The sequence below is a fragment of the Cheilinus undulatus genome, linkage group 9 (assembly GCF_018320785.1).
Source record: "Cheilinus undulatus linkage group 9, ASM1832078v1, whole genome shotgun sequence".
In the NCBI taxonomy this organism is placed as follows: Eukaryota; Metazoa; Chordata; class Actinopteri; order Labriformes; family Labridae; genus Cheilinus; species Cheilinus undulatus.
This window is the reverse complement of record NC_054873.1, coordinates 6,279,054-6,303,413: the sequence shown is the minus strand read 5'-3', so window position 1 is coordinate 6,303,413 and position 24,360 is coordinate 6,279,054. Positions and strand designations below refer to the sequence as shown.

General features: G+C 39.3%; 1 protein-coding gene across 2 annotated transcripts in view; it reads right to left on the bottom strand.

Moving 5' to 3' along the window:
• Window positions 1-4,689: 4,689 nt before the first annotated feature.
• The window catches only part of LOC121515159 (plasma membrane calcium-transporting ATPase 1-like), a 41,745-nt gene continuing 22,074 nt past the window's right edge, over window positions 4,690-24,360 (bottom strand). For both annotated transcript variants that reach the window (XM_041795787.1, XM_041795788.1), the window contains exons 7-20: window positions 19,525-19,671; window positions 16,179-16,393; window positions 15,663-15,905; window positions 12,557-12,798; window positions 12,241-12,478; window positions 11,929-12,108; window positions 11,626-11,713; window positions 9,606-9,712; window positions 9,015-9,206; window positions 7,015-7,228; window positions 6,046-6,257; window positions 5,850-5,957; window positions 5,417-5,605; window positions 4,690-5,067 (exon numbers count right to left, since the gene is read on the bottom strand). In XM_041795787.1, the coding sequence (XP_041651721.1) occupies window positions 4,690-5,067; window positions 5,417-5,605; window positions 5,850-5,957; window positions 6,046-6,257; window positions 7,015-7,228; window positions 9,015-9,206; window positions 9,606-9,712; window positions 11,626-11,713; window positions 11,929-12,108; window positions 12,241-12,478; window positions 12,557-12,798; window positions 15,663-15,905; window positions 16,179-16,393; window positions 19,525-19,671 (2,753 nt within the window). The remainder of the gene's footprint in view (window positions 5,068-5,416; window positions 5,606-5,849; window positions 5,958-6,045; window positions 6,258-7,014; window positions 7,229-9,014; window positions 9,207-9,605; window positions 9,713-11,625; window positions 11,714-11,928; window positions 12,109-12,240; window positions 12,479-12,556; window positions 12,799-15,662; window positions 15,906-16,178; window positions 16,394-19,524; window positions 19,672-24,360) is intronic.

Sequence of the window (24,360 nt, the reverse complement as noted above, 5' to 3'; positions counted from 1 at the left end):
GATGTTTTATAACTTTGCAAAGCAGATGGACAGGCCCGTTTCATTTTTTCTCACTGATGTTTGAAACAAATCCATCTGGCGTGTCAGGTTGGATGTTTTATGGATTTTTAGAAATATTTTTATGCCCGAGTTCCTTGTTGAGCAATGTGTTGTGAGGTTGTGAGCGAGGCGAAGGTGGGAGAATTTATGTAGGGCTAATTTTCTTATTGCTCCGTCTCTTTAACTAAATAAAATTGAAAGGACTAACTACCTTTGCTTGTCTACTCCATGTACCCTTTTCAGTCAGACTGATTGTTAATATATTCTTGACTGAAAAAGCGCCTTTACCTTGAATATTTTTCTCTTTGTATTTCATTTGTTTTAAATTTATGTTTTATTAAAGTAGTTTTTATTTCTGTTCAGTTTATGTTAAAGGGATGGATGCTGTGTGAACAGAGGCACTCTGGCTTCATTTGATTTAGCTGAAGACGTTGCCGCCATTTTTCCACTAGGGGGAGCTCACAGCAAGGAACAAAACACCAGAACAGGTAAAGCACAGGTGTCTAAATGAAAATTATTAGTTTAATGGGAGTAAATAATCGTGCAGAGGTTCCTTATCGATGAAGAATTGAAACGGACCAGATTAAGGCATGTTTAACAAAAACACAAGCTGGTTAACTGGAGTGGTAGATAAAATATTTGCATTTATGTTTGTTTGCAACTTTCAGTCTCTAGACAGTGGGGCTAGAAATATGTTTAGTTTTAGAGATACATTGATATGTTTTTAAATAAGATTTAGGGTAGAAAATATATAATTCACAAAAGGAAAAAGACTCCAGGGCTAATCCTCAGTAAAGAGACTGTTTACAGTAAGAACTACTAACAGTAATATGCTTATTGACTAAGAGATAATCTATTTTAAACATTTATTCCTAATGAGGATTTGTCATTTAATTAGATTTATTTAGCTCAGGAGCATTCCTATTATTAGACAAAAAACAACTGATTCTCATTTATACCATGGCAACAAAAATAATTGCCATACATCAGTGGCTCCCAAGCTGGGGTCCAGGCACCCCAAAGGGGACACCTTTGGGGCAGAGTAAGGGGAGGATGTGGCAAGTAAGCACTGCCTAGGGCAGTGGTTCTCAAACTTGAGGTCTAGACCCCCTTGGGGGTCGTGAGACACTGAGGAGGGGTCTCAAGATGCCTTATAAAAAACTAAGAATATTTTTAAATTACACTGCTGCCACTTTACACCACTTTGTCACATTTTTTTTAATCCATTCATCATTTTTTCCCCACCAATTTTAACACATTTTTGCCATTTAACACCCGTTTTTGTCAGTTTTAAACTCTTTCCACCACTTTTGCCTGACTGTTTTTGCCACTTCTAAACCAATTCTTGCCATTTAAGCTTAATGTTGCCTCTGTTGACCCATTATTGCCACTATTAACCCATTAAAGACTGAAAACACAAATAATAGCCAGAAAATTCTAATTTGTTGGAACTGAAATGTTCATTTAACTTTCTACTGAAATTTTTAAAAATCCAAATTTCCATAAAATTTAACAATTATATTTTTAGTATTTCATTTTATTCATTAGGTGTTTTTGGTAACTGATAATCCACTTGAGGGCATTTTTATCATTTATGAGATTGTATTCAGAAGTTTCTTGAGTAATTTACTGAGCATATTGATTAGCTAGAGGTATCATAAAAGTATGTATCAAACTTTCGACAACAGGCGTTAAGGGGTTAAACCCCTTTTTACACCCAATTTTTCCCATTTTAACCACATTTCACCATTTGATATGCACAATTTTGGTAGTTTAACCGATTTCTGCCAATCAGTTAACCCTTTTTTTGCCAGTATATATTTTTTTTTTCCTCCAATTTTGACCAAATTTCCACCCATTTTTGCCAATTTAAAGCCATTTCAGACACATTTCATCTCCCTTTTAACGCTATTTATGCCCATTTTTTCCACTTAAACCCATTTTTGCCTTTTTTTTTGCCATTTTTATCTAATTTTTGCCATTTCTAACCCATTTCTGCTACTTTTAAAATCCAACTTCACCACACTTTCTGCAATTTTTTTTTTTTTGCCATTATTACCCCATTTTAGCAATTTTAAAGCATTTAAATATTTTAATAAAATGGTTTTACAGTTTTAAGAAGGCTTTTTACTGGACAAATGCTTTTAAAATATATATTTCTTTTGATAAGAGTGGTTATTTTTTCAGGTTAAATATGAAACATGGATGGTTTTGCTGTCTGGACATGACTATTCTTAATTATGCATGGCTGTTCTGCCACCTTCAGTGTACATTGTTGTAATTTTTATCCCTTTAATGCAAAGACAGGACAACAACAGTGGATAGAATTGGAAACTGATTAGAAAGAAGAGATTGGGGAATGACACAGGCCTGACTTGGACCTTGACCTCCTTTTACCCCCTATCTTTACAAGCTGGGCTGTCTGCCAAAGAAGCACCCCCACAGCATGATGCTGCCAACACCATGCTTCACAGTGAGGATGGTGTATGTGGTGATGTGCAGTGCTTGGTGTCAGCCAAAAAAAAAGTGTCTTGTCAGACCAAAGAGCTTTCTTGCACATGACCATGGAGTCTCCCACATGCCTTCTGGTGAACTCTAGTCCAGATTGAATCTGAGTTTTCTTCAACAGCGTCTTTCTCTTTGCCACTCTCCCATAAAGCTTTGACTGGTGAAGAACCCGGTCAACAGCTGTTGTCTGCAGAGTCTCTCCCATCTCAGCTGTTGAAGCTTGAAACTCCTTCAGAGTAGTCATAGATGTCTTGGTGGCCTCTCTCACTAGTCTCCTTCTTGCATGGTCGTTCAGTTTGTGAGGACGGCCTGATCTAGGCAGATTTACGCATGTGCCATATTACTTCCATTTCTTGATGATGGATTTAACTGAACTTCGGCGCCTTGGAAATATTTTTGCATCAATCCCATTCTCTCTGAGTTGCTTGGAGTGTTCTTTTGACTTTATGGTGTGATGATAGACAGGAATACTGATTAACCAGTGACTTGACCTTCCAGACACTGTCAGTGTTTCTCCTTCAAACTCAGACTAAGAAATGAATAGAATACTCAGATCATTAAAAACGTCGTACTTCTTCAGTTTTGTTGTGTGAATGATTTCCGTCTGTGTCGTGTGGTTGGACAGCTGTCTGTGGATCTGTATGATGTGATGAATTAGATGAAGCCTGAGCATGAAGGACCTCTGATTTGGTCAATTAGTCTAATGTATCATGAAGGAGGTGAAACATCAACATGACAGGACAGTGAAGAATCCAGACAGTGTGAAACTGTTTACAGTGTTAGTTACTTTTTTCCTTTACAAGTTTATTTTACAAATCAAAAAAGAAGAAAGTATTTGTTGTCCACCAGGCTTCCATCTTGTGTCACAAACAGTCTGCTCTGTTAGTCGTATTTCTTAAAATCTTTTAATAATATTTGTTTTAACATCTTTGAAACAACAACAGCCTAAGACATTTTTTTTACAAAAATACTAGAATAAAATCAGACATGAGAGATTTACCATAAAATCTGGAATACAAGTTGCCCCAGTAAATAAGCCACAGTCTGTTTTTCAGAATCTCCCAGAGGGAAAATAATGTTCAAAGTCCTCCTGCGTGTTCATTCGTATTTCCGGATTTAAAGTCCATAATATGGCAGCTGTGTCGCTTCTAGTATCATCTGTTGGAGTTAGTGAATCTACCAGCTACAGTGCAGTAGAGTTCTCAGCCTGCCTTCATGGTTGTGGGACGGACTCAGCTTACGTCTTTGTCGCTCTGCCCCCATCCACCTGTCACTCCTTGAAGTTTTTCCCGTAAAACCAATCCTCTAAAAGCTTTATTTACTAAACAGTATACTCACCTTTTTTCAAATGCAGGATTATGACATAACATGAGAAAAGCCGTTAAAAATGGTGCCAATCCCTGAGGGTCTGGTCCGGTTCTGAGCAGTGTAGTGTCTGCTTGCTGTACACAGGTACACAGTAAAAGGGGTGGATTTTCAGTCTCGTTAGGTACCGTGCAGCGTGGGATAGTGGCAGCTGTGCTTGTCTCAGCACATTTGACTGGTATAGAGGACCCAGCCAACTTTTCAGATGGAAAACAGGTACTGGAAGGACGTCTTGTACTCTGGATTTTAGGGTACAGCACACTTCTGTCTAAAGGTTTCTGTAAGAATAAAGTGGACTGACTAAATAATTCAGTCACAGATGCTAAGAGTCAAACCTCGGTACAAAACTAACCTGAACTCTTCACCGTCGGCTCAGCGGTCAAACTGACACGCTTTGACTACATTTGAACATCAAAATGAATATTTACAGACCTGAAACTGGTTATTGATCAATCACCTCACAAACACTCTTCTCCTAAACAATAACTGCAGAGTCCATGTCTATTAAAGAAAGAAAGAAATCAGTCCATGTGTGCGAGTTGTCACTCTCTGCACAAACACAAACACATCAGGAACATTTCTGCTCCCTGGATTCTAAAAACCAGCAGAAAAACTCCACAAAAGTACCAATTAGACAAGTCTTTTGAAAAAAAGAAAAAAAAAAAAAAAAAGAAAATCTTTGGTCTTCACGCCTCAGCTCTCAGAACAACCAAAACTCTCAATGTGATAAGCAGTATAAACAGACCAAAGTCACAGGAAGTGCTCAGGTCTGGGGGTTCAGAGTGAGGTCTCCAGGCTGTGCAGGGGGCTGCCCGGACAAGGAGGCAGAGTGGCTGAGTTGGGCTGCATCAGACCTGGCCTGGACGCGTCCTTATGTAACGGAACAATGCGGTCCATGGCATTGTTGTTCTGGTTGGGTGGGAGCTGCTGATGTGTGGACAGTCCGGTCAGTGGCGGTGGGATGCCTATGGAGTTACGTTTGGTGGGAGCATCATCTTCACCTTCGACCTCATCGATCATGGGTATCTGAGGCTCCGAGTCCTCAATTCGGAACTCTGGGGTGGTCATAAAGTTGTGGATGGAGCTGCGGGATTCGGGCGTCTCAAGACCCTCGTAGGGAGAGACGCTGTCTCTGAAGGCGTTCACCACACGGATCTGAGGGAGGAGGGCAGAATAACAGTCAGCTCAGGGTCTGAAGAAGGAGTTCTGATATATTTTTTTTAAATCTGCTGCTTTTTCCTGCTGTCTGTTTTGATTATGGCTCAGCATAAAAAGAGGATCTGATAGAAGATGAACAGTAAAACTGACAGTAGTTCAGTTAGCCATCCTCTAGTTCAGATAAACGATACTTATTGGGCTACAACCATCCCCTTGGGTTAACTGTTCATTCATAAAAAGTGACTGACACTTCTTAAAAATCTTCAAGTGGATCTTTCACTGAAAATCCCATTGGTCACTGTAACAAGGATCCAGTTGGAGTTTCCCTTCAGAGAAGGAACCATACCTGTGTCTGAATGCGGTTGAGGCCACGGCACCACAGCACATGACCCCTCCTCATCTCCATCTCAGCGTGGTCGATGGCATCCTGGTCCTTCATCTCCTCCAGCTCATCTTCTGGGATCTCCTCTTGCTGAGTGCCGTGGCCTGCCGTCTTCAGGAATTTCAGCCAGCTGGTGGGAATACTGGACACCAGCTGAGAGGGGAGCAGAAACAAGTATTAAACCTCTGTGACCTGAAATGATCCTGAGAACACCTGAGGGGTTGGAACTAGGTTCTTATTGTCTATGAATGATCAGCTGTGGAGGAAAATTATGGTTGCAGTTGTTTTTGAACTTACTATGTGATCACAATGTCTATCATTTGAGACTGTCTCAAAATTTTTGTTGCTTATCACCTCTCTTTTAACACCTGCTATTAAAAGGTAAAAGGTGTCTCACCTGTCCCCACAGGAGGCTGCCGAGGCCCAGGAAGACACACCACAGCCACTGCTCAAGGTTCAGGCTCACACAGCTGAATGGTTTACCTCCAAACTGTACGATAAGGAACTACAGGAGAGAAACGACACACAGTTAGTGTTTTATAACATCGTAGGGTAAAACACTGCAGGTGTGGTGATCACCCCTCATAGATTACCTGTACGATAAGGGTTCCTAGGACGATGGAGCAGAAGATTGGGTTGTTGAAGACGCCCTCAAAGACGTTCCTCTCACCATGAATCTTGCGTGCGTTAAGCTCGTTGAAGATCTGCATCAGGACGAACGTGTTGAACACGATGGTGTAGTGCTCTGAGGGCGGGGCATGGAGGGGGGCGTTCCTGCCACTGTCAATGTCAAATATCTTCTCACCTGTGAGCAGGATTGTAAAAATAAAACACAGACGTGGAGTGAAAATCATATGGTGCTCCTAATTTTTCATTAAATTTCAAATAAATTCAATTTTAATTCTAAATTTACAAATAAATTTAACTGGACAATAATGATAGCTTGTATAAAACAAAGATATTTCTGGTGCTTTTCTTTTTCTAATAAAAATGATAAAAATAAATGTTATTTATATGGCACTTTTTAAAATACACAGACAGTGCTTCACAAATCTCAGAAAGGGCAGACGGACATAACAGTAAATAACTCAACCAGCATATATTCAGTCACAAACACAAGTAAAAACAGAGGGAGGTAGAAGTGATAAAAAGGCTTATCTGTAAAAATTAGTTTTTAGTAACTTCTTAAAAGAAATTACAGATTCGGCAGACCTGATGTTATGGGGAAGACTGTTCAGGGGCTGCCACTGCAAATACACAATCACCTCAGGATTTAAAATTTAAACAAGGGACCGTAGAAGTCCTGATCAGATGATGAGAGACAGCAACTGCTAGAATAAGGGTTCAGTAATTCAGTTATATATGTAGGAGCCAAATGGTGCAGCAAAAAAAGGTGCCCCTGCTGCTCATTCTCTGTATGGAATTATACTCATATATAGTTTATTGTCCATAACATCCCCATAGACACAATATCTGTGATAGGACTCCTCTGCATTATTACTCATATAAATTAAAACACAACTAAAGGTCTTAAGATGCAAATCTGTGGTGTGTTCACTGACCAACAAACAGCAGGGTAAAGATAATAGTCAGCTGGTAGATGCCGTGTCCGAGGATGTTCTTCATCATGGTGCGGGAAATGAGTGGCTTTTTGCGGCCGTAGGGGTTCCTAAACAGCAGCGCCTCGGTTGGTGGCTCGGTGGCGAGAGCCAGTGAAGCAAAGGTGTCCATGATGAGGTTGACCCACAACATCTGCACGGCTTTAAGAGGAGAGTCCTGGGAAACACAAACACATAAATCTACAGTCAGAGTCTATGCACAAAGAAACTACATGCCTTGAGTGTCTGGGTTTTCATTCTGTAGAATTGACAAAGTTTAATTAAAGGTTAATTACAAAACTAGAGAGATAACTGACTGTATATAACACGTTTTAAAAACATCAGAAGCAGGCTACAGTATTCTTAAACAAAGGTTACAAAGGTGAAGATACAGACTCCTCTTTTATCTGCAGTTGGTGTTTTAATATAGTTTTATTCAGAAATACAAGAACAACTTTCACTACCATTATTGATTATTGTGATTTTAAATATTAGTTTCGAGATTGAAAGAGTTATTTTTATTTAGCTGGGATGCACAACATTATCATCAAATAGTTATCAGTTGATATGTGGGTCATACATATCGGCAGTATAAAACATGCATTTTCCATCAGGTTCAGGTGGATGCCTGGGGAGCCACACACTCAAGAGGCTCACTGTGAGCCCTGATCATTTTCAATAAGCCCCTAACACAAAACAACAACCAGACTCCTCTCTCAGCTCCACTTAACTCTGCCTCTCTCTTCACAGGAGACGCTTAGTGCCTTCAACAATAAAAAAAGAGGGATGTATGTATCCATATTGGCTAAAATGAGCATAGAAATATCAGCATATTGGTAACAATCAGATATCATGCATCCCCAATTTAAACATTTAATCCACTGGGGCTAATTGTTCATTTTACACCATACATGATTTAGTGCAGTGATTCTCAACTGGTGGGTCGGGACCCAAAAGTGCGTTGCAAAGCTGTTTCCAGTGGGTTGTGACGGATGTCTGGGGAAAAAATGGGGTGGGGGAGGTCTGAGAAGTACTGCAGTCCTTAGTCATCATAATAATGGGTAAATGTTATTTTTATTCTAAATATTTCAACTGATTTGTCTCCTGTTCTTGCAAAAACAACTTTGCTCCTTCATGATAATGAGGTAATTTCTAATTTTTTTTAAATTGGAAAAAAAAACAAAAACAAAAACATGTATTCATAGGGAAAAGGGGGTGTAAAACATGTTTTTATGTCTCTTTTTTACAGTAAGATATTTTGTTGTTGCCTATATTCAAACTGCAAAAGTACTCATTCTTAAACATCTGTTTTTTTCTGGGTCCTGATTTGTCCCTGAAAGAAATTGGTGGGTCCTGAAGCCAGGGAAGTTGAGAATCCCTGATTTAGTGTACATGTTTGTAGAAATAAATCATCGTTAAGGTAAGATGTATGGACAATACACAAAAGACAGAAGCTTTTTCCTTTCATGTAGAGGAAAAGACTGGAGGCTCTAACAATTAGTTTTTTATTTAGAAACATTAAAGCAAACCTGTTGAAAATAATCTCCCACCTTTATCACAGAGTCCATCTATTGTTCTGTTGTAGGGGTCAAAGAGTGCTTTTAACCAATTCACACAAATTATTTACCAAATTTTCATTAAAAAAGTCCATGCCTTATATTAAATGATCTAAACTGTGCAGAAGTGTTTTGATCAGGACAGACCAGTGTAAGGAAAACAACCACCAGTGCATCCTCTTTGTTTTCATGCAGTCTAGCTCTGACAGCTGAAGGGGATTGAAGAAATTTCATACTTTCCCAACATTTGATTTGTTCTAAAGCAAAACATCTATTTGTCTGAAATAGCTGTGTGATAAAGTCTCTAAGCTTGAATCCACCTTCTTGGCTAAACTATTAGATAGTATAAGGCTCCTGCTATTTTGTTAATCCTGCATGATGCCAGCAGTGCTGTAAGGTGACTCTGACCTGAGTGATGCATGCTCCGGTGAAGGCCACAATGACCGCAACCACATTGACGGTGAGCTGGAACTGCAGGAACTTTGAGATGCTGTCATAGACGTTCCTACCCCACATCACAGCCTTTACGATGCTGCTGAAGTTATCGTCAGTCAGGATGATGTCTGAAGCTTCCTTCGCCACATCTGTCCCTGCGATGCCCTGCAGAGCAAAGCACTCTGGTCAGCTAACATTATTTAGGTTAGGACTAAAGAAGATAAGGGAGGCTTGTGACTAAAACACATGATGAGATCTATCAGTGGAATGAGACATCAGTTCTTAACATCTAACTGTCTTAGAAGTTCTGATCTGATATAGTGTCTTTCATTTCCTCTAAGACATTAGATCTCTGAATATGCAATACTGATAAAATATTTAAATTCACATCTTATTATGTTTAGATTTAATTGTGAATATGACTGATTTTTTATAGCAATTTTAAATTTTGTTTTTTTGTTTGTCAACCAGCTGCACCAGTATTTAATTGATTGTTTCATGACCAGTTGAAAACTTGCAGTACATAAAACAAGAAGCACTTCGATGACAGTGACTGCTTGTTACCATAGCAAAGCCAACGTCTGCTTTCTTGAGGGCAGGGCCGTCGTTTGTTCCATCTCCAGTTACGGCGACAACCTGTCTTTGCTCCAGCACAGTACTGTCGATGATACCTAAGAGGATAGCAGACAGCAAAGACACACTTACAGACCAGAAAAGGAATGAAGCTGTGTACTAAACTAATGAGCCTTAATCAGACTTCACACTACTGTTACCTGCTGTAAGCAGTATAGTATTTTTATTTGTAGGATTTATTTATTTTCAGGAATTTGTCCCACTCTAATTTTGCTTTATTTGTAACTATCACCTGTAATTTTACAGCACTATGATACTCTTTTGTGAATGAATTATGCTGCAGAGGTTAGAACAGTTGTCAGTCTTTTTCCAAATTTTGTTAATCTGTTAACAAAGAATTGATCTTTTCAGTTATTTGGCAAATTATTTTTATTAACTTTAATAAATATTAACCAGTATCATCAGAAAAAAACAACAGCTTTCTGAGTCATTGTGTGGCACAGCAGCAATCTGGAAGTGTGTAACTTCAGGCAAGTAAAGGTGCATTTCAAAATAAAAAAGGTACAGATGACAATATGCTCTTGCTGCCATCCACAATCCATTGTATCATTTACAGTGCCTCTAAAAGGTATTCACCACCTTGGATGATATAGCCTTTTATTGATTTTATAGATCAATCATGGTCAAATAATTTGGCTTTTTTAACAAAAAGAAATTACAAAAAATCTCTTTAATGTCAAGGTAAAAAGAGTTTTTTTTAAAACAAAGTAATGGCAATTTAATAAAAAGTAGTGAAGTAAAATAAGTGGTTGCAAAATGACTGACCTAATACAACAGAGGTCCAGCCCATTAGTGCTAGTAGTCTCACAATTAGTGGTATGAGGATCACCTGAGTGCAGTGAATGTGTCACATGTGATTGTAGTATAAAGACACCTGTGTTTAAAAGGTCCAGTCATTGCTTAAATAATATTCCTGGCTGCCATTACACCATGAAGACAAAAGAACACTCCAAGCAACTCAGAGAAAAGGTTATTGATAAGTATGAGTCAGATGATGGGTGCAAAAATATTTCCAAGGCTCTGAACATTCCCCAGACTTCAGTTAAATCCATCATCATAAAGATGAAAGCAATACGGCACATGTGTAAATCTGCCTAGATCAGACCGTCCTCACAGACTGAACAACCATGCAAGAAGGGGACTAGTGAGAGAGGCCACCAAGACCCCTATGACTACTCTGAAGGAGTTCCAAGCTTCAACAGCTGAGATGGGAGAGACTCTGCAGACAACAACTGTTGGCCAAGTTCTTCACGATTCAAGGGGGGAGAGAGGCAAAGAGAAAGCCACTCTTCAAGAAAACTCAGATTCAATCTGGACTAGAGTTCAGAAAAAGGCATGTGGGAGACTCCATGGTCAAGTGGAAGAAAGTTCTTTGATCTGATGAGACCAAAATGGTGCCTTTTGGCAATCAGACAAGCCAGTAAACACACCATCCCCTCTGTGAAGCATGGTGGTTGCAGCATCATGCTGTGGGGATGCTTCTTTGCAGATGGTCCTGGAAGGCTTGTAAAATTAGAAGGTAAAATGAACGCAGCAAAATATAAGAAAAACTTGTGGGACAATCTTATTCGGTCTTTAAGAGAACTACGGCTTGGGAGAAGATTTATTTTCCAGCAAGACAATGACCTGAAGCATACAGCGAAAGCTACACAGAAGTGGTTCAAAGACAATGAGGCGACTGTTCTGGAGTGGCCGAGTCAAAGCCCAGACCTGATGTGCAAGCCTGACTGATACCTATCCACACAGTCCCAGTGCTACTAAATACTGGCTTGATGGGGGTGAATATGTACACAGTCACTCATTTCATCTTATCATATTTTTGTTTACTTTGTAGAAATTTGTTTTTACTTCATCATTACAGAGTTTTATTGTATTTTCTTTTAGTCAAACAAGCCAAATTATTTTGACTATGTTTATTTATTTTTTTAAAAAATCAATAAGATTGTCTAACCTTTCACCAGGGTGTGCTTGTCTGTTGGAGAAGATCTTGCGAGGACTCTAAGTTTGGGCCAGATCTTGTCAATACGCTCCTGTTCAATCTGCAGAAAAGAAAGACGACACAAATAAAAAGTTTCAGTGCAAACATGAGCTCAAACATGAGAGTGGTGGGTAACACTACCGAGAGTCAGAACACAGATGGGAATCTTGATGAAAGAGAATTCTGGTAAACATAACCATCCATTTTTCTGACGTTCCTAATTATGTAGTTTCACCTCCTAGTCATCAAAAACAATTTTAGTTTTTTTTTCCTCACCTCTCCCATTTGGTTGCGAATCCGTCGATTAAACTCTTTGCCCTCCATGCACAGGAAGTCATCTCCAGGATGGAGGATGCCACATTTGGTGGCAATGGCCCTGGCAGTGTTTATGTTGTCTCCGGTCACCATTCGGACTGTGATCCCTGCCCGCTGGCATTTTCTAATGGCCTCTGGTACCTAGTGACAATAAGAGAAGACTATAAGTGAGGAGACATCACTGAGATGTATGCAGTGTCTTAGAGAGAACACTTAACAAATGAAGAGTTGATGTCCTTCCCTTGTGCTCTACTAATGCTGCAGCTGGCATACCTCAGGTCTTACAGGGTCTTCAATGCCAACCACAGCGATGCAGGTTAGGCCAGTGAGGATATGAGCCTCATCATCCCAGTCTGGCTGTCCTTCAGTGGCGGAAAAGTCTCTGTAGGCGAGACAGATGGTCCTGAGACCCTCTGAGGCCATTGGCTCAATCACTTTCTTCACCAGCTCGTCTCTGTCTCGAGGTTTGAAGGCTTTGGCCTCGCCGCTGGCCACAAGGATCTTACAGCACCTAAAAAAATTGATACAGAGTATAGAGTTAATTTAAACATTGAGCACAAAGGTGAGTGAGCAGCACCTGTGAACATACTTCTTGAGCAGGATTTCAGAGGCCCCCTTGCTGTACATTCGGTAGCTGCCATCATAGTTCTTCAGTACGGTGCTCATGGACTTCCTCACAGAGTTGAAGGTATAGACCTTGAAGAGCTTCTCCTCTGGGATTTCATTGCGGACAGTCTGGTAGTCTTTGCGCAGGTCCAGGGAGAATCCCAGTAAGGCACATTCAGTCTTGTTTCCCACCTGGCGAGGCAGCCCTCCCTCCTTCTCTGGAGGCTGCAGGAAGCAACCACAGAAGAATGTTAAATTACAAGATTTGTTTCAGTTTTTATGGCTGAACTGCTTTTTTTATGTGTGCGAATTAAAAGAAGCTGAATATTAGCATCGGAGCACCACACAACCGTCAGTAAAAACAAGTCAGGTGGTGCAGTAACTTTCAGCTAGTTAAGACTCTTATTGTGCATCCTAACTTTGAAACAATAGTCTATGCAACTCCCATCATCCCAGAGGTATTGCATCATAAATTTTGCATTTTGTAACTGTTGCAATTATTAACACAGATTTACAGCCTAAGACTAATCTGAAATCCACTTTTATTTAGCTAATTTTTCAAAATACTAATTCAACAGTGAGTGGTGTAAAAAGCTGAATCATTACAGTCCGGTTATCTATCTAACACACCTAATGAACATTGCAGACAAAACCCTGAATCCTTCTGTAGTACACAGTAATCAAGTCATCTTTCACTTCATGTTTGTTTAATGAATCACAGCAAAAGTTTAATCAAAACTTCCAACATTTAAAAGGCTTAGACTGTGGTCTTTTTAATCTATGTAGTGGGATCGACATCAGTATGACAGAAAGAGTTGTTTCTGTTGGCTTCTTCAGCCTCCAATATATGCTGGGGCAGAGTGTTGCAGAGCACAGTGGTTGGGATGAGGGTCAGCACCTCCGAGTCTGAGGCCATGGTTCTCTCCTTGCCCCAAGTGACAGCGTGAAAGTATCTTTGAACTTGTTCATGAGTGAAGGTAGAATAGAGTGAGACTGACTGGTGGATTGGTGCGGTGTCTGCAGTATTGCAGACGTTGTGTTCAACCATAAAGCAAAGCTCTCAGTGCACAAGTTTATCTTTGCTCCAACCCTCCCCTATAGTCATAAACTTTGGGTAATGACTGAAAGAATGAGATCCCAGGTTCAAGCAGTTGTAATGAGATTCCTCAGGAGCGTGGCTGGACTCAGCCTTAGAGATTGGGTGGAGATCTTGGACATCCAGGGATGCTTGATTAGGATGCCACCTGGTCGCCTCCCTGCAGAGGTCTTCCAGGAACATCCAACTGGAAAGAGACCCCAGGGTAGACCCAGAACTTGCTGGAGAGATTAAATATCTCATTTGACTTGCTTAGCCTGCTGCCACCATGACCTGACCCTGGATAAGCATAAGAAAATGGATGGATGGAATATAAGTCCACCATTGAGGAAACACTTGTTAGCGTAAGGAGGAATTTCTTTCATCAAGCAGAAACCCTGAACAGAGCTCGACTTAATCTCTAGCAACCAAAGAGTTCTACTAGACCTTTTCTTTATGTTGCAGCTTTGACCACTCTGAACACCTTACATACTGTTAGTATCAGTGGCGCCGCCAGGATGACAATTCAATGTACGCACAATAATTATTCCAGTGCGTGAATGACACCTCTAGGTTCCCGCACACATTCACAAGAGTGCACCTACAAACAGGTGCAAAGAGAGAGACAGAGAGAGACTAACGCTGCATGTACTGCACCAAAACCCAGATTAACCACATGCAGCTAGAGAACTGCCCCTTAACAGAAATCAAGGAGTACCTATGCCTTATGCTCTTGTGCAGTCTATCACTTAAATGTGCCCTGAGTCAAAACTGATTTTGGAAAAAGAGCTTTTTGTTATGCTGCCCCCACCGCCTGGAACATGATACAGACTGAACTGAAAATGGCTGAACTGGTTTCATTCACAGCTTTTCGTTCCATTTTGTTCACCAGGCAGTGAGAATCCTATGAACAATGCCTGTGTTCTTAATTGTAACTGTCCTCAAAAATTATTGCTCTTCCATTGTCAAATTGTTGTTTTTTGATATTTTTACTGGTTGTAATTTTATTGCCTGAACCTTTTTAATTTTGTATTGATGTTTGACGTGTGCTGCTGACCTCTTGGCCAGGTTGCCCTTGTAAATGAGATCCTGATCTCAATGGGATTTATCTGGTTAAATAACAGTTAAATTAAAAAAAATAAAAATAAAAACATACGGGCGACTGTTAAATGTTGAAAGCAATGTACTGGGCTTTCTATGACGCTTCTCCAGGGGAACGTGAAGTAAAATTCTGTAGGCTATGAGTAATTATTCAGTTATTTGGAAACACTATTTTAAGAGCAGCACAGAAAAGGGCAGATAGAAGTAGAAGAAAAATAGGACCAGCTATAACAAACTTATTTGTCGATATAAGCAATGAAAAGCCAGAAGATGAGAAAAAAACAGTTTTCCTACCTAAAGAAGTTCATCTGTATCTGTTAGATATGTGTTTTTTCTGATGTAAGCAGCTGAAGGAGTACTCAGGACTTGCAGTGGATACAGGCATCGTCAAAAGAACCTTCAGCATAGTGTTAATGTTTGGATAGAAATCTGAAGATAACTTAAGCTCACATTGCTAACTTAATAGTTGGTGCCAGAAATGTTTTGTTAAAATAACCTTTGACCTGCTACCAGTACAACTTATACTGCACTAATCATATGCCTTGCTTCAAATGCATGTGACTCTTTGGCTAATCATTTCACACTCTCTCAGATTTTTTACGTGAACCTCTGCAGGTCCCAAATTCCAGAACTTATCAAACAAGACCATGGCAATGAAAATGAAAATGACAATAACAGCTTGCAGCAGTCCTAGCAGCAAAGTGATAAAAAAGGAAACTGATAAAGAAAAGATCTTTTAGGTACTTGTTGAGTCTGTTTGTCTCCTCTGCGCTCTTATCTGGACAGTTGATCCAACAGCCAGTGATCAGATGAGTGCTGAGCCCCTTTGGCAGCTCTCCAAACTACCCTTCACTCTTGGCCAAATGCTTAACTGACACTGCTTCCTGAATGGAAAGCTATTTATAAAGCTCACCATAATCTTGGTGGTGTAGGCGCAGTTGACCCCGATGCCTTGGATGAGCAGATCTAGGATCTTTGCAGGAATGTGGTCTGGTTCTGGCACCTTTCGATGGTGGTGCCCTGCAATGTATGCCTGCACCACCGTCATACGATTCATAGTGAGGGTTCCCGTCTTGTCAGAGCAGATGGCTGTGGCGTTGCCCATTGTCTCACAGGCATCGAGGTGACGGACAAGGTTGTTGTCCTTCATCATTTTCTGAAAAGCATGAAACAACACTTGTTAGCTTCATTCTGAATGATAAAGCCATTCAAACAAGGAAACTTATTTGATCCAGGATTGTCAGCAGCAGTCAAATGGGCCAAATACCATGTACAAGAGACAACAGATTAAAATTCAATGTATAAAAGTAAAAAAGTAATCAAAAAGTAATAACACAATCTTACTGAATGTGTATATGCTAGCATACTATTTTACACAGATATGATCAGGGTGTTGGGTGTTGTACAGTGCTGTGTAGTAGGGACAGACCTTGACTGAATAGGCCAGGGAGATGGTGACAGCCAGAGGGAGACCTTCAGGCACAGCTACCACCAGGACTGTCACACCGATGATAAAGAACTTAACCATGAACTGCACATAGATGGGCAGACACTCATTGGTCCAGGGAACTCCCTGAACAGCAAAGGTGTCGATCAGGAAGCGAGTGATGAGGATAATGACTGTGAGAGTCGACATGAACAGACCTGAAAACAGACAGGAAGAGAACAAAGAGTTATATCCTGAATTAATAAGCACAAGATACTGGAGTGCTCTGGTCTTCTATTAATTCGCACTAAATGATTTTGGACTCCCTTTTCAAAATCGTTCACATGCAGATATTTCAATGTACTTTACTTCTCATTGCTACATTTTCAAAATAGTAAAAGAAACAGCTGGATAAGTCTGAAATGTTTTTATATGTATTTTTTTCTTAAATCTAAGTAAACCAGATTTATATTCAAAACATTTCATCATTTCAATAAAAGGATTTCCCATAATCTATCAGTGTCACAAGCACCATAAAGCAATCTGTCAAGAAAAAATTATTCATATTATGTATGATTTATTTTCTGTAACCTGCAGATACATTTCTGAAAACATTTTGTGGTCTTTCCTCTGTGAGCTTTGATAGTGTTGGACACGAAACACACACACACACAAATCTAGTTCTGTGAGCGGATAAGTGTGTGTGCGCCAAGGTTATTATAATTAACTAAAACTAACAAAACAACTAAAACTAAAATTCTAAAACTAACTAAAATAAAACTAAAATAAAATAGAAATTGAGACAAAATATCCTTAGCTTTAGTCTTTGACACAACCATACTGAATGGCACCTACACCCATGTCTAGAGAGTGAAAATGGCCAGATTTGATTTGTTAACACCTTACACAGTGGTAGCTTTATGTCTGGAGTTGTATTCAAACATCATCATTAATTAAATGACTAAAAAGTGAAGTGTAGCCTGGTTGAATATGTTTTAAAAAAAGTTTCATGTTCACTCAGCCCTGGCATGCAGCCGATAAAACTAAAACTAACACTAAAACTAATAAAAACTAAACTAAAATGAAGCATTTTTCCCAAATAAAAACTAAACTACACTAACAAACCAGCAGTAAAAACTAATTAAAAATAAACTTAAATTTAACACAGAAAGTGAAAATGAAATGAAAATAAAACTAATGAAAAATCCAAAACTATTGTAACCTCGGTGTGTGTATCCACCTGTGTGTCTGCTGCAGTGTTTGTGAGTGCGACAACAAATGGGGCAGCCCATTAAGGCCTTAATCTCCAGTTTTTGGGGCGTACAAATGCCTCTTTTGCAAAGTTTTTTTTGCACTGAGCACATGCATGATAGTTACATCACAGGACATGCAATGTCAGTCATGTGACTCAAAGCACGTTATGTCCCCAGTTGTTTTGTCTTTTAGAAACCAAAACTGCAACTTTTCTCACTTCCTTGACTAAAACAATAAAGTCTATCTGATATCACCATCAATTGTCAAAGGACTGACCAGTGTGCATGTAGAGTCAGTGTATGCCTTGTATGTAATAACAAACAGGCTGCAACACTGCTGCCATCACAGATACACCAGTATGACGCTCTCAGAGAAACTAAATTACAGATTTGAAAAAAGGAGATTCCCCCTTTCTTCAGCAACTCATTCTTGTGCTTATTTATCCTGTGGCAGTTTGTACAACAAAAATGAAAGTTGCGAGCTGTACCATAAGAATCTGTCACATTGAAAATAAATGAAGGTTTAACTGATGTTGAGACCAAATTAGACTAAGTAAGAAATCCTTGGTGCGTTGATCTTGTAGACTGCAGCCTGAAGTTTTACAGGCACGTTCAGCACCCACTGAGCCTACTTAAAGTAAGAAGTGAAGAACTAGCTACAATATAGAGCAGTGCTACTCAACCCTGCTCAACCAAAGAGCCAAATTGTTGAAAAATACCTTTGCAAGAGCCACAATCTAAGTGGTGAACAGTGGCAAAAACAGCCTGAAGCAGCAATAAAAATAAGTTAAAGGTGGCAAAAATGGTCAAAATTCAGCAAAAATGGGTGAAAAGGGTTGACAATGGGGCAGAAAGTAGCAAAAATGTGAGAGATGAGACAAAAAATGGTTACAGGTAGCAAAAAATGGTCCAAAAGTGGCATAAAGTGAGTGAAAAGTGACTAAAATGGGCAAAAAGCAGTCAAGATTGGCAAAAATCAACAAAAAAAAAGGACAGAAGTGGTATGTAATGGCAAAAGGTAGCTTAAATGGGCAAAATGTAGCAAAAAATGGTGAAAAAGGGCAAAAATGGGTAAAAAAGTGGCAAAAAAGAGGCAAAAATTTGGGACAAAAGGAAACAAGTGGTATTTAATGGCAAAAGGTAGCTTATTTAGACAAAAAGTGGCAAAAATGGTAGCAAAAAAAGGGGCAAAAATGGGGAAAAAGTTTCATAAAGAAGTTGCAAAAATGGGCAAAAAGTAGGAAAAAAGGGGTATTTAATGGCAAAAGGTAGCCTAAATGGTATAAAAAAGTTGCAAAAAATTGTGAAAAAGGGCAAAAATGGGATAAATGTGGAAAATTGGGAAAAGGTGGCAAAAAGTTGCAAAATGGCCCCCAAAAAAAGGAAAAAAGGGGTATTTAATGGCAAAAGATAGCTTAAATGGGTGGAAAGTGGCAAGTTTCCTGTAAAAAAAAAAAAAAAGCTTCCCATTTTCAAGGTTTTCTGGGGGAATAATATTTAAAATTAAAACATAAAAGAGCCACAAATAATCACAAAGAGCCACAAGTTGAGTATCACTGATAAAGAGAACCAACTGATCTAAAGCTGCGTATTCTTAAAACTTCAACATTAATTCACTTTCCTATCCATCACGGATAAACCAGCCTGATGTGAGCCTTCAGGCTCTGCTTCATGTATTTAAAATCAGGTCCTGATAAACATCAGGAAACTTGATTTGTGGCCACATATCAATATCCACAGACAAAGAAACAGTTTGGATCTCTGTTGAGTCCAAATATCCCTAATTTAGTCAGACATGAGTCTGTTTTTTCCCATATTCACCCACTCCTCAGTAACAAGTTATACCATACTGTCAGATGCAAGACAGACATTGACCCTGAGCTGCAGACATACATCAGGTCCAACAAAACCAGCACACACTGTGGACTAAGCAGTACTACACCAGGAAAGTCATCATAAACAGATACTGGTGAAAAGTGAATGTGAAGATAGAGCATAGTAACATATGGACTCCAGTTAGCAGTGAGATGGTGATCAGCACTCAGATGTAGCTTATATCAATTCCTATTTTGTTCTCCACTTTTCATTGTCCATACCTGCTTTTCCAATCTGCACAGCAAGTTTGGTCAGCTTCCCCTGGAGGACGGACTTCTCTTTCTTTGGTAGATTTTTCTTCTTCTTGTCTAATTCTCCATCTTCCTTGAGCGGCTGCATCTCCACAGTGGGTCCATCCTTGTCTTTACCTACAGAGGATGCAGAAATCAAGTGAAACATCCAGGTGTTTGGACACAAAAAAACACAAATTCTGCTGTCATGCCTCCAAAACTCCCTATCTGGATTCCTTCTCCCACTGGCTGACTCTGTCTGTAAGAAGCCCCTGAACATGTATGATGGATGTGAAAGAGATGGTGTTTAAGGGCAAACTAAAAATGATTATTCATCTATTCAATAGATAGAGCTTTGGAGATAATCAGACATACTTTGATTAAGACAATGGATCCTTATGGCATATTACCACAGGTGAATTGTTATTAGTACTTCCAATGTACTGGCCGAAAAAGAGAACCTGAAGTAACCAAAAAATGAATAAAAAGGGAGAAAGATGGGACAGAGGTCATTTCACCAGGACTGGAAAGGGACAGGAATGTTTTTAATAATGTGACCCAGGATTTGAATGTGAAGGGGATATTTTTGTGGGATGGGATGGGACTGTAAATTCACTCCTGGTCACCATCCAGTGTGATTGGATGACTAGTGAATGGCAGGGTCTTGAAAGCAACTGTCAGTACGGTTTTTAACTTCTTAGTCCTATCTCAGTCTGTCTCTAATGATTTGTGTTGATAAACTCTATGAGTCCAAGCCAAACTCCAAACTTACTTAATGAAACACTAATCAAGCACTAACTAACCAGACTGCATTATCTCTTGGCCTGTGGATCACCAAGGCAACAATTAAGAGCACTGCAGAGTCAAACGACACATAGCTCAATGTCAGGGAGTGAGGGTATCTGTGTGTGTGAGCTTGCTGATCCTTGCTCAGTAATGAGGTTATTAGTGGACAGGCCAGGCAGCAGCAGCAGGCAGGAGAAGAAAGCAGCTGCCGAGCTTAAGACCGATAATCTGCTTGCTCCTAATCACCATCAACAGAGTCAGGAGCACCTGCTACTGCTGCTCAGACCATGGGGACACACACTCCGCCATGTGGGGCCACAGGGAGTGAGGAGGACCCACCAAGGACCAGGAAAGATAGGTTAATACAATGGAAACCAGGAGTGTGACTGTCCACCTTAGAGCCATGATCTCCTGCAGCACTTTGACTAGTCTGATCAAAACCTTCTCTTCTGAACCAAACAGACTGAAAGTACGGCACAACATGGGAACATTTTGGTTCAAGCAGTACAAGACAGCAACAACAACAATGAAAACAACCAAATAATGATATACAGATTCTCAGGAAATTACATTTTAGATTAGGGATGAGTCTTTGAATCCGGTACTGACATGGTACTGGTATATGAATTTTGTTTGAGCCTCTTACATAATGACGTTACACCTCTTTTACTTAAACGTTCTATCGGAATCCTTGAATGAAAAATTTTTCTTAGTTATTTGCAATACCAAGACTGCTTTTATTCACTAACTGAGGGTTAACACACTTTTGCTGTCTCAAAAGTATTGATTTGGGCACCATTTAGGCACTGGCTCTGTTTAAAAGTCTCAACTTGGCACCGATATTAGACCCCCCAAAGCAATAACCAACCCTACTTTACACTGAACAACTGCCCTGTCTTTTAAAGCAGATGCATGAGCTAAAGCTTCAGACATCACCATTTGGAAATCACTGAAAAGCCCTTTATGTACAGAGTATTTAAACCTATATCTTCATTGAAATATATTTAGTATTTGTGACATTTAGATGGACTTCAATAATCTAAAACTACCAATGTTTCAATTCCTCCAAACAGCCATCTAAATATATTGTCAGGTACTTAGAGAAGGCGAAAGCTTTGATCAAATAGTAGAAGAGTGTAAGGGATTATTTTCATTTATACTGAAATTTATTGATGTTACTATAAAAAAAACAACTTGAGTTGTATAGCACTTTTAAAAACAAGCATTAACACAGCTATTTAGCATGTGCAGAAGCTACATGGTTTTTCAGCTGTGAGTGGTAGTTCAATGCCTTAAACTTACTTCAGGCTTGTGTTTCTGGGAGTTTTAACTACTTTGTTTGAATAAACTGCAGGAGCTTGAAAACCCCAGCACAGGAAGAAAGTTTTAATCTTATTTCTATACAGGACCACAGGGTTTTTGGTCATCAGCAGCTCATCATGAGTGTGCAAGGTATGCAAATTTAAAGAATAACTGTTTGATAAAAAAAGGCATTTCAAACTGTTTCAAACAGATTCCGCGACAAATGCTCTCTTTCTTTTAAATGCAGTATCTGCATGACTTACTGTGTGGTATTAGGGTCTCTGAGTCATAAAAATACTGAAGTGTTAGAAAACACATCAAATGGCCAGAATTGTCATCTAGTCAGTAATGTGTATGTATGCTTGCGTTAGTGTGGTGCACCAGTTAAATGTATCACTGGTTAAAGACTGGCTGTCATAACTGCAATGGCACCTCAGGGTCTGCTGCTACATTGATAAAAGGTCTATAGAAAGTATTCAACACCTCGGATGTTTTTCCCTTTTATTGATTTTTTAAAATCAATCACGGTCAATATAATTTGGTTTTTTTGACAAAAAAAAAAATACAACAAAGCCTCTTTAATGTCAAAGTGAAAACAGATTTCTACAAAGTAATGTCAACTTAATAGAATATGTAGGGTAAAATAAGTGACTGCATAAATATTCACTCCCTTTAAAGTGACTGACCAAATCAACATAGGTCCAGCAATCGATGCTAGCAGTCCCACAATTAGTGGTATGGGGATCACAGTCTGAGCTCAAGTGATTGTAGTATAAAGACACCTGTGTCTTAAAGGTCCAGTCACTGGTTTATCAGTATTCCTGGCTACCTTTACACCTTGAAGACAAAAGAACACTCCAAGCAACTCAGAGGAAAAAAAAATATTGAAAAGTATAAGTCAGGGGATAGATGCAAAAACATTTCCAAGGATCCGAACATCCTCTGGAGAGCTGTTATATCCATAATCAAGAGGGAATGTGGCACATGTTTAGATCTGCCTAGATCAGGCCATCCTACAAACTAAGTGAGCGTGCAAGAAGGAGACTAGTAAGAGAGGCCACCAAGACACCTAGGACTACTATGAAGGAGTTCCAAGCTTCAGCAGCTGAGATGGGAGAGACTCTGCAGAGAACAACTGTTGGCCGGGTTCTTCACCAGTCAAAGCTTTATGGGAGAGTGGCAAAGAGGAAGACACTGTTGAAGAAAACTTAGATTCAATCTGGACTAGAGTTCACTGAAAGGCATGTGGGAGACTCCATGGTCAAGTGGAGCTTTTTGGCCGTCAAACAAGATGCTATGTTTGGCAAACACCAAACACTGCACATCACCACACACCCTCCATCCCCACTGTGAAGCATGGTGGTGGCAGCATCATGCTGTGGGGATGCTTCTTGGCTGTCAGCCCTGTAAGGCTTATAGAGATAGAGGGTAAAATGAATGAGCAAAATATAGAAAATCCTGGAGGAAAATCCTATTCAGTTTGCAAGAGAACTACGGCTTGGGGGAAGATAAATGTTCCAGCGAGACAATGACCTGAAGCATACAGAAAAGCTACACAGAAATAGTTTAAAGCAAACAAGGTGAATGTTCTGGAGTGGCCAAGTTGACACCCAGACCCAATAGAGAATTTCTTTGCTTGACTCGAAAGGGTATGAAATACGTACTTGAAGGGGGTGAATATTCATGCAGTCACTTATTTGACATTAATTATTTTTCTAAATGACCTTACTTGTAGAAATCTGTTTTCATTTTGTCATTAAACTATATGATTATATTAGAGTATCATATTAACATTTAGAAAGGTTTATAAAAAAAAGAAAAAGTCAAATTATATTGACCATGATTCATTTATAAAATCAATAAAGGGTAAAACATCTAAGGGGGTAAATATTTTTCATAAGCAAAGTAGGTGGATAAAAAACTTTAGAGGGATGCACATAGAAGCATCTCAAACAGATGATCATGAAATTAGCTATATTGTACAAATAAGACATCATTTACCTAAACTTGACCAAAGAAACTCAACAGTCCAATAACATAGCTGTGATAAATGTAGTGTAATATAATGTTATTCTACTCACAATTTATCTTAATTTTATTAATTAATTTAACAAAGGCCAGTAGCACTGTTTTTTTCAGTAAATGTTCATTAAACACATATTTTTCTACTTTTTGCCCGTATACTTGGTCTGTTATGACTACAGGTAGTGCTAACTTGATTATTTATGGTCTTTTACAAATCATTCAGAAAAGCCAAGATAAGAAAATAATTCTTGTTTCATTATTGAGGTCCACTGACAGTAACATAACACTGACATTGATAGTGCCAACAGTTTCTTCAATGTCTGCTGTCATACAGAGGGCCTCTTTATGAAGGGAAAGCTTGTGTTTTTGTGCGCAACCCTCTACCAAATGTTCAAGTTTATCATGACTATTAGAGCAGCTGAGAACTCAGAAGATTCATCCGATGTCCTCCAAAATGTTTGAAAATAAAGTCACTTAAATAATACCAAAAGGAGAAAAATCGTCTCTTCTTTTGTCAGCTTCCATTCAAATATGTCAATGTTGAAGTAACTGATAAGAATTGCATGCCATAATACTACTCCAAATAAAAATCCATTTCAGACATTAAGGCCACATGTGTGACACATTCAATGCATAAATGTGGACCTTATATTGTGTAGTACTCTGGCTTTTACTGATGCAGTTCAAATAAGTGCAAAAGATCAGAGACTAAAG